Genomic DNA, 10,265 nt, shown 5'->3' with positions numbered 1-10,265 from the left:
AATTTTAAAAATGTCATAGGTGTGAGATTATTTAAACATGGGAGACAGACAGTCAAAAAACGGTTCAAATATAAGCTAAAAAATGAACATTGACTTTTCTTAGCAAAATAAATCAAAACTGATGTAATCAGCAGTTGTTGAAATCATCAAATGTTAATTAAAGCTACAAAGTATGACTTTTGAATATTATTCTTTGGTGCCCCTGGTGGACCCATAAAACACACAGACAGCAGACACCACACACATACAGACACAAACACTGTAGGCAGGGTAGAACTAATCAGGCTTTTTGTGGCAAAGATTACTTTAAATCCTGATTATGAGGCAGAGGATGGGCCGGGGCTGCGAGCTGCTACATATTTTGTTAGATGGTGATGAGACTACACGGTGTATGGGTGTTTGAGAGGGAATATTTGAATTTACTAATGAACCACTGAGGATATTTTAGCTTATCAGTAAAAAGAAAACTGAGCTTACTAGTAGAAATATGAATGAAAAAATTATTTTGGTTCTTGAACCTAAAGATCAGAAAGTATTAATCAAGTTTTAAGTTGTGATTTTGTTTGTTTTAATCTTTGTGTCTGTGTGTTCTGTTGATAACCTTTCTTCTTTCTTCCTAAAGGTGGCTTATTTATATCATGCACAACCATCCTGCAAGACCACAAAAATAACAGAATGAATCCCCGTAATTAAAGCATTACACAGTCAATAAAATCCTTATACAGTAGCATTTTAATGTGTAATGCAGAGCACCTTTCACATTCCATACTGTTAAGAAAATGAAGGATTGTTTCATACAAAGCAGGCTTTAGTGCAACAAATGCCATGTCAATAAACAGACATGTCTATTCATAAACACTTTCTCACTGGGTTGTTAACCAACCTGGGATAATAGCTTGATCCGATGTTATGCTTAAGTCCAGCGTGGGCTGTGTGTGGGAATTTGCACCCAGGAGGGGAGCAGCTGAGAACAAAGTGAGGAAACCAAAAACAGTATCAAACAGTCAAACCAGCCTCACCACAGGAAAACAGATATCCTTTGGACATCTTTGTCATCTGTGCACACAGGGTCTACTGCTTTTCCGGATACCACAAGACAGACACACAGACAAAGGTAATGGTTTAGTTAGACAGAGGGATGCTTTTGTTCTCATAAGGCAAAACGATCTCAGTAACTTCTTTGCGTGGGGTTTTTTGTTTTTTGGGTTTTTGTTACAGCACACTAGCAGTTGGCAAGTATGAATACGGCACAACAATCTGTTTCTCTTGCAATCACTGGTCAATTTAAAATACCAAAGTTAGGACTTCGTTACTTTTTCAAGGAGGGGCTTATAATAAGGGTATAGAAAAAAGAAGTTAGTAACATTGTTATAAAGAACAAAAAACTTGTCAGTGAAAAACAACTAACTTAATTGATGCATAATTAAAATTGAATAATATCGATAACAAAAGTTCGAATAGAAGAATAAATAAAATAATTTCTGCCTTTTAAATGGTATTTTTTTTTCTTTGATAAAAATTTGCATATTGTCATAGCCTCGATTATTGTATTGTGGCAAGTTGTTATTGTGGTTAATATCTACACTGATATACCATGAAATTGACCTCACTAGCTAATTTGGCTAATGTTCTAAAGAGTTAGCTAGGTAAGAAATTACATATTTTGCTGTGGATCTAAATTAAGAGCACAACAAAAATAAAAGAGATAAAATGTAAAGACCCTGGACTTATATATGTTATGTGGGTAGTCATATTGCCAGTTTAACAGTAGGCTAATATCTATATCTATATGAACTACCATCAACTACTTTGCTAAAAGAGTGTTAGCCATACCAAATATGTTAGCGTGCAGCTTGTTGTGCACACTGTTGCCCCCAAGTGGCCAAATGAAATTCAGTTAAATTTAATTTTAATGTGTCCAATCACAGCCATCAGCAAGGGTTGGTGGTGAGGAAGAAACCCAGAAAAACAAATAATCTAAGCTATCATAACAAAGCCACAGTTATTAGACAACTTTGACACAAACAGGACAAGGTGTTGCTGTTACAGTCTAGTCACAAGTCCAGGACATTGTTGTTGTTTTCTTTACTTACTTTACAACTAGTTCAAAGACCAGAGCAGCCAGCGGCAACAAATATGCATTGCCCCCTGTATTTATAATTAGCTTTAAAAAGTCAAATAATTTCTACAGCATTTTTGATAAAGTTTTATTTAAAATATGTCCAAAAATGACTCTCAAGTCTTCCTGTGTTTACATGTGATCTTCAGGGCACTGTCACTTTAACACGGCTGAGGCTAACCATGATTAGACGTGATTAAAAAGCAATTTGAGAAATGACTCCGGGGCATCCCTGTCAGGTTTGGCTTTGTCTGTTTAGTTATTTTTGCCCGGCTCTAGTCTATGCTCCCAGCAAACTGAATGTAGTAAGGATAAAGCGCCTGGCATTTCTATTTGCTTACATTTTGCCCAAGCCTGTGTGTGTATGTGTGTCTACAGGGGAGAAAATGAACACTGGCAGGGGTGGAACAGACAAGTGCAGGTAAGACCAGCACAATTCTGTCTTTGTCTCCTAATGTAAATGAAAGGATACAAAGTAGGTAGGAACAAAGTCAGAGATGGAAATAAATGTGAGGGAAAGCACAGATCACAGGTAGAGATAGTAAAACAAAAGACCCTCCCAGCTTGCATTTCATAATCAGTTTCATAGTCTTTATAAGTAACTTGTGGCTGCAGGATCTGAGTATTAATAGATCTGCGAGAAAACTTAAATAGTATTCTATTCATCATTTCTGACCAGTGAGCCCCTTGATTATCTACTTAACACCTCTGCTTGCTAAAGAATTTGCCCTAAGTCTTTGCATGTGACACTGTTACATGAACTGAAAGGGAGGATTGGGACACCAAGGATTATAAATACTTTTCTTTATTCCTGTCCCCATTTCTTCGTATTTTCCACAGGCATCCAAATATTTTAATATTTCTGCTTTACAGCCATTAATAAACCATTCAGTTACATACACTTATTCAGTTACACACAACAATTAGCACGTTATTTTTTAGAAATAATTTCACTTTTAGCTTCAGAAAAGTAAAAACTTGTTTGTCATTTATAGTATAGTGTGTAGTTCAGGATCATTTTAAGTCCTGTGTAAGGAAATATCCAGCGGTTTCTAATCGAGTCGTTTTGCAAAGAAAAGTGTTTAGTGGATAATTAGATGTTAAAATTTTAGGAATTAAATAATTATCTCACTGCACTTATGGTTTTTAAATCTTTAATCCATTTAAGTATTAGGCAAAAAGTGCCGCTGCTGCAGATTGCTTATTGATTGCTTAATATGCTCCCACATCTATTAAGTGTGCTGTAACACTTGATAATCAGAATGATTTGCGTTTTTGTCATAAAACTGTGTGTCAGTCTAAAGCTGCTTGTAACTCCTCTCCGACCTCTATCCGGTTTACAAAGATAACCTTTCGTCTATATAATAAGAGCCCAGATTTACCCCAGAAGAAGCCAAAGCTGATATTTTCTCTCGTCACCGGTGCGTGGGTGTAATTGTGGGTCACATGCATTGTTCTATGTGCTCAGCTGATGAAGAATAGCGGTGGTAAACCTCTTAGAAAAGCTGAAGGTTTGCCCAGGTCTTGCAGCAATACTGATGGAGGATCAGCCTCCTCTTGCACTTTCTTTGGCTGCACACACTCACAGCAAAAGACACGCACACGTTCACATGCCTGTCTCCTGCCTGCGATTATACTCCAAATCTGACTCACTCTTGCCTGCTTTCCCGAGTCAACCCTACTGCTTTGTCAGTCGCTGCTCCATCGGAGCCAGATCACACAAGACTCTGCCAGAGAAAGGACCTTACCAGCAACCTTCACCCTCGGCGTTTGAGTTGTTCAACTTGGCTATTTTGGAGGACTTTAAAGAAGAACTGCCTGAAGCACATGCAGAGAGAGATTTGACTAACTAGGAATCAGTTCATATTACTCTCAGTCGAGTGGACAAAGGGACCGGTGGCCTCTCGCTTCAGATGGCTACAACTATCCCAACCACAGAAGTCTGAGAAGTTAAGCCAAAGGTCTGTCTTCCGTAGGATTTTCCTTCTTTCTTTATGTTTATTTTAAGTAGTTACTTTCAATACTGCTGTGCACTGAAGAACCTCCTGAACTTTACTACGTCACATACACCGGGAAGATCCTTTTTTAAGGCATAACTTCAAAGATGGAACTTTTAACAGACAGTCCACGTGTGCGCTCGGACAGCACGAGCAGCTCGGCATCTCAGGGCTCAAAGTCAAAGACTGTTCTTCGCCAGCGTTTGTCCCAGCTGCTGACCTGCATCGAGGACATGAGCTCTGACGACGAAGCCAGTGAAGAGGTGTCACGAACGCTGGAAGAAGCATTTCAGCTCTGTGGACGCTTCATTCCCACAGATGCATTCAGGTTGACTTTAACACTTTGGGCTTTTAAAAAGCTTGTAAAAGAAAAAACACTTTTAAACTTTGATTTATCATGAAGAAACAGGCATATCATAGCAACTAATATAGTTCATATCAAAAAGTGCAGAAATGATCAATAGGCTCTTAAAGTGGTATTTGTGAAAATAATATCTGTGGTTTTTAGTGGGTTCCACTTAACTTATAAGATTACAAAAATGTGTATTTTGGTAAATGTTATCAAGGGTCTTTTTGTATTTTTATGGTGTAAGTGTTGCTCTTTTTGAGGACACAAACTGTTGAGCATGCACAGTGTAGCTTTGTAGCGTTGTAAATAATATTTGGGAGTTCTTTCTCACAAGGATCCACATTGTGACCTGGAATGTGGCCACATCAGAGCCTCCTGAAGATGCCACCTCTTTGCTCCAACTAGATGCCCAGCCGCCTCCAGATCTCTATGTGATTGGGTAAGAAATAACATTTTTGACAGTGCAGTTTTAAATGTTGCTAATAATCTCTCTCTCTCTCTCTCTCTCTCTCTCCATATATATATATATATATATATATATATATATATATATATATATATATATATATATATATATATATATATATATATATATATATATTCATAATGAATCACAGCAGTGGAATCAAAGACATTAGACTGTCATTACTTGTCTCTTTTTGTTTTTCTGTGTGTTAGCCTTCAGGAGGTAAACGCCACCCCAGTGAGGTTCATCACAGATCTGATATCAGAAGACTCCTGGAGCCATGTCTTCATGAACTCACTGGCACCCAGAGGCTTTGTGAAGGTCAGAGAAGACAGAAGAAGGAAAGGGAGAAATATTTGTCTTTATGTGTCTCTTCAATCGGCTGTATTTTTCTTTCATCCATAAAAGAGACATAAAATATGTTATTACATACATTTTTATACTGTTGCAGTTAAACTGTTTGAGATTCAAAGAGGAAAAGAAAAAGAAAAGAAACGCTGCATAATCTACAACATTTAATAATTTTATGATTCTTTTTCTTAACTCTTATCGTATCTCCCTATGTTTTCATTTCTTTTAATTATCCTAATTGTACAGCACCTTGGTCAACGGTTGTTGTTTTAAATGTGCTATATAAATAATTTTGACTTTAATACAATCTTACTGTCTCCATCTGTGTCTAGGTCACATCAGTGAGGATGCAGGGTTTGCTGTTGCTGCTGTTTGCCAAACAGATTCATCTTCCCTACATCAGAAACATCCAGACCACCTACACTCGGACTGGCGTGTTCGGCTACTGGGTAGGAAATTAGAATGGGAGCTCTGGTTATCCCTGAACCTTGTAGACAACCACACTGTGTGCACACCAGGAATCCCATTGGCATCAGATGCTGTAGGGTTTAAACGCACTATGAAAGGTCCATTGTGTTTGTTTAGTGGAATGTGCAGCAGCTTTGACAGAAAGAAATCACAAACAAAGAACACTGAAAGCAGTCAGAACACTGGGATAGAAAACTTGTGTCTAATCCATAATCCAGGTTAAAAGAGATACTTTTTTTTATAATTAGTCTTCTTCACAGACTGTATTTGTTCTCCTGTGTGTGTCTGTGTTAGGGTAACAAAGGAGGAGTGTCTGTGCGCTTTTCCTTCTATGGACACATGCTTTGCTTCCTCAACTGCCACCTAGCTGCTCACATGAACAACGCTTTGCAGCGCGTTGACGAGTTTGAGTACATACTGGAGACGCAAGACTTTGACATCTATGACACCCCACAAATCCGGGACCACAAGTCAGGACTCCTTTACAGAGGCACACAAATACTATGCATATATGCAACATGGGCTGCTGTGCAAGTAAAATGTGGCTCTGCGGCTTTTCCACAGGGTGGTGTTCTGGTTTGGTGATCTGAACTTCCGCATCGCAGATCACGGTTTGCACTTTCTCCGCTCATCCATCAACAGCGGCCGGCTAAATTTGCTGTGGGGCAAAGATCAGGTATTGTACTAGTGTGAGGACACACACACACACACATAATAAAACACACTTGCTCATTATTTTCATTTTCCTGCAGCTCATCATGATGAAGAAGAAGGAAGCTTTCCTGCAGGAATTTGAGGAGGGACCGTTAAATTTTAAACCCACCTACAAGTTTGACCGTAACTCCGACACCTATGACACCAGGTAACATGTTAAAAAATCTGTATGACACACACGTGATCGGCAAATTTTGTAAGCCTTATTTGTGTCCTCGTTTCCATTTTAATTTTGCACAGCACTCCAAAGACATGGTTGGGTTTACAGTAAGAATTTTTTTGTGTTTTGCATCCCCCACATTCCTTTATCAGCTTTTGCCACCACATCTTTAGTTGTAGCAAAACAAGACACGCCAAATGGAAACTCAAAACAGCCATGGCATCTATAAACCTGATTTATAGATGAACAAGGTAGCAGCTCTTTCTCCAACTCATATCCAGAGCACTGAGGCTCTTCCCTAACAATAAACAGACTCAGGCCCCTGCAGCTCTGTGGCACCACCCTCTTCTTGCTACTCACGTCTCTCACCTGGGTGCTCCTCTCTGAATGGTTGGGGGCCTGGTTCTGGATACTAGATCTGCCTAGGTGGGTGTCTCGGTCCTGTGTATAGGATAGGCACCTTGTGGGTTACTTAGATATAACCCACATTCACAAAGTGTATGGAGACACTGGCATAAGCAACAAGATTCAAATGGGTTTTGTAAGCATTATAAGACTGATAAATGGCAGACATGTTCTGCATATTCATTAGACCAGAACTCCCTTCTGCACCCAGCACCCCACTGTTTGCACTCCTTCCTCTTTTTGTTCCTGTGTAATCCACATTTTGCTTTTCACAGCAAATTAATGTGTGCATAAGCTGTAACACCCTGTTAATGGTACTATCTGCTTAGCAGTACCATTACATGCTACTTAGCATGTAGCCTACATCCTTTCTCATATGCATGCTACACTATAGGTATAGCCTTGTACTGCATATGTATGTGTTTGGTTTGCATTCTTTAACAGCACTTATTTTTTCATAAGAATTAGTATGTAGATTTGTATGGATAGACAAATGTAAATGTGTTAAAAGGTAAGCAATAGAGAAAAAAATTAAATTTTAGATAGAAGTTGTATAATACACAGTCATGTTCCTTTTGCTCGGCGTGGAGCACCCATAATTTCGATGTAGATATACAATGACAATAAAGGGCTATTTTATTCTGTTCTTCTATTCTATTCTCAGTGGAAAGAAGAGGAAGCCGGCATGGACAGACCGGATCCTCTGGCGGATCAAACCCAAGCCCCTGCCATCAGAGGAAGATGATGAGAAGGCATCAACTTCCACAGATGAAGAACAGGATGAGTATCCAGTCCTGGTCACCCAGGATAAATACACCAGTGACATGAGCTATGGAGTCAGCGACCACAAGCCTGTCATTGCAACCTTCAGCCTGGAGGTGAGAGCAGATGCACTGCATCGACCTCTGCTTTTTCAAACGTTCTTTAAAAATATTTTCTTTTCTCTTATCTTTCCCGCAGCTGAGAAAAGTCTTTGACACACCACTGGTGCGCGTGTCTCCTGTGGGCATATGGAGCGCAGGCCAGGATGCACTTTTGACCTACTCTGTCCTGGAGGACTTTATGTCTTCTACGTGGGACTGGATCGGCCTGTACAAGGTACTAGGACTCATGTAAAGACAACAAAAATAAATAAATAAGTCATTTAAACCTTATATATTATAATTGTGTGGATTTGGACTGACTTTCTTGCGCTTCAGGTGGGATTTAAGACTGCATCTGACTACGAAACCTTTGTTTGGGTTCGAGAAAATGAACTGCCAGAGATAAATGAAGTCATACAGGTAAAGTAGAAGTGCAGTGTTTATGTCATATTAACAAATTCTTTATGAATGCATTATTCATTAACATGCACACATGTGTTGTTGCAGATTTCTGTGGATAAAGGTCAGATTCCTCTGTTAGGTGGACAGTACGTTTTGGGGTACTACAGCACAAACATGCAAAGCATCACTGGCCTCAGTGATACCTTCCAGGTAACTGCTTCACTATCATATCTGTAGTTTTATAGTTAGATATTTTTTTCAACTCTTAAACATACAATTTAATGCATCCACGAAAGACTATTTAAATGTAGAATTTTGTTAATACAGGTGTACCTACATAAGAGATTACTGAGTGCATGCTCTGTGTTTGGAGAAGGAAGCAAGCATGGCAGTGTGCTTTATTTTGCACTCTCTTTGGTTCTTACAGATCCTGGAGTCTAAGCGTGCTGTCATGGAAGGCCTGGTTCCCGAGGATATCAATGGAGTCAACAAATAAGAACAGATTCTCTGTAGTGCCACGTCTTATTCCTCTCCGCTGCAAAGTCACACAGATCTGAATCAGGCTATAAAATTGCCCCAAGGTTAACTCCTTAATCTACTGGATGAGCAGACTCTGTCATTCATGTTGGCCCCCACAATTTGTCATCATGTAAACTCCAGGTTGTTATTTCCTACTTTGCCTTTAAGGTTCAGGCTCACTCTTGCTGAAACAAGATCTCTAATAAAAAAAACTTTAATGAGTAGCCTCAGTCTATCCACAGACCCTGTTAGAGCAGATATACGGAGAACACATGTCAAACTGCACAGCAGCTTGAAAACAGAAACTGCATTTGAGTTTTGTTTCAAAGTTGTTTGTTTCGGCAGCTCATAGTAGCCAGTGCAGATTAATACAAAAGGTGCAAAACATCATTGCGTAGAAGAGTGTGCTCTTTTGTTTTATATGTGCTGTCTCAGTGAAGAAAGATGCACCCTGCAACTAAAATTTCTTGCAATGGGTTGTCTGCAGAAACTGTTGAACATGAGAATCTTAGAGAGGAACATGACACAGAAAAATATCATCCAACGGTCAGCTAGTTGATCCAATGAACGATGCAGCAACCTGTAGGATGTGTGCAAATGAACAAGTGGCAGGGAGGTGCTGGGAAAATGTATGTGTGATCGCAGTGGCTTATCTTTAAAATGTGAATGCAGGTTGTCTGTTTTCCTCTTGATGAAAATGTGTTATATCTCCCACACTGCATGCATGAATCGTATCAGCACACTAAAAATATACTGCAAGACAAACGAAATATTTTTTGTGAATTTGTTTATTTAAAAAGATCCAGTATGTTTTCAGGATATGGATGTGTGACTAATCAGTGAAAAAAGATGGGCAGTGGGTCACTTTAATTATCAGTGATTAAAGGCCTGGAGGCTTGTAATCTGAGAGTGATCGTATTATTTTGCACTAACTCATATGCAAAGTCAAATTTGCTTTAACCAACAAAGCAATAGTAATAAGCACAACAGTGATTATGGTGATATTGTCCCGAGTGTACTCCAAAGAAAACACGGAACTGTCTACTCTCTGCATTGATAGATAACATATAGAACTGTAGGATACCCATTTATGGCCATCTGAGTGTCATTAAAGATTTTATATATACATCATAGGTAGTAAAATTGGATAAGCTATTTCTCTTAGTATCTAATAAGCCAATCACAAGGCAGCAACTCAGTGCATTTAGGCATGTGGAAATAATCAAGATAGCCTTTTGAATTTCAAACTGATCATCAGAATGGAGAGGAAAGGTGATTTAAGTGACTTCGAATGTGGCATGATTGTTGGTGCAAGACTTGCTGATAGTCTGTCCAAAAATATTTATCTAGTGCAATTTTCCCACAAAACCTTCTCTAGGGTTTACAGAAAATGGTCCAGACAAGAGAAAATATCCAGTGAGCAGCAATTGTTTGTGTGAAAATGTCTTGTTG

At 38.9% G+C, this 10,265-nt stretch overlaps 1 protein-coding gene across 2 annotated transcripts; it reads left to right on the top strand.

Annotated features, from left to right (window-relative positions):
- The first annotated feature begins 68 nt into the window (after nt 1-68).
- Nucleotides 69-9,720, top strand: inpp5kb (inositol polyphosphate-5-phosphatase Kb). 2 transcript variants are annotated; one of them, XM_087847303.1, is made up of 13 exons: nt 69-1,114; nt 2,498-2,540; nt 4,800-4,904; nt 5,144-5,252; nt 5,615-5,731; nt 6,045-6,220; nt 6,315-6,426; nt 6,503-6,612; nt 7,694-7,907; nt 7,990-8,127; nt 8,229-8,312; nt 8,400-8,504; nt 8,722-9,720. In XM_087847303.1, the coding sequence occupies exons 1-13, from the start codon at nt 910-912 to the stop codon at nt 8,788-8,790; spliced, it is 1,587 nt and encodes a 528-aa protein (XP_087703429.1). In that variant the 5' UTR covers nt 69-909; the 3' UTR covers nt 8,791-9,720. The 2 variants fall into 2 exon arrangements, with proteins under 2 accessions (XP_087703429.1, XP_087703430.1); XM_087847304.1 differs by lacking the exons at nt 69-1,114; nt 2,498-2,540 and adding an exon at nt 3,759-4,444.
- The last annotated feature ends 545 nt before the right edge of the window (nt 9,721-10,265 follow it).

The sequence above is a fragment of the Neolamprologus brichardi genome, chromosome 10 (genome assembly GCF_056152115.1).
Source record: "Neolamprologus brichardi isolate AB-2024 chromosome 10, ASM5615211v1, whole genome shotgun sequence".
Taxonomy (NCBI): Eukaryota; Metazoa; Chordata; class Actinopteri; order Cichliformes; family Cichlidae; genus Neolamprologus; species Neolamprologus brichardi.
The sequence above is the reverse complement of the archived record's forward strand: the minus strand, read 5'-3'. Positions and strand labels throughout refer to the sequence as shown.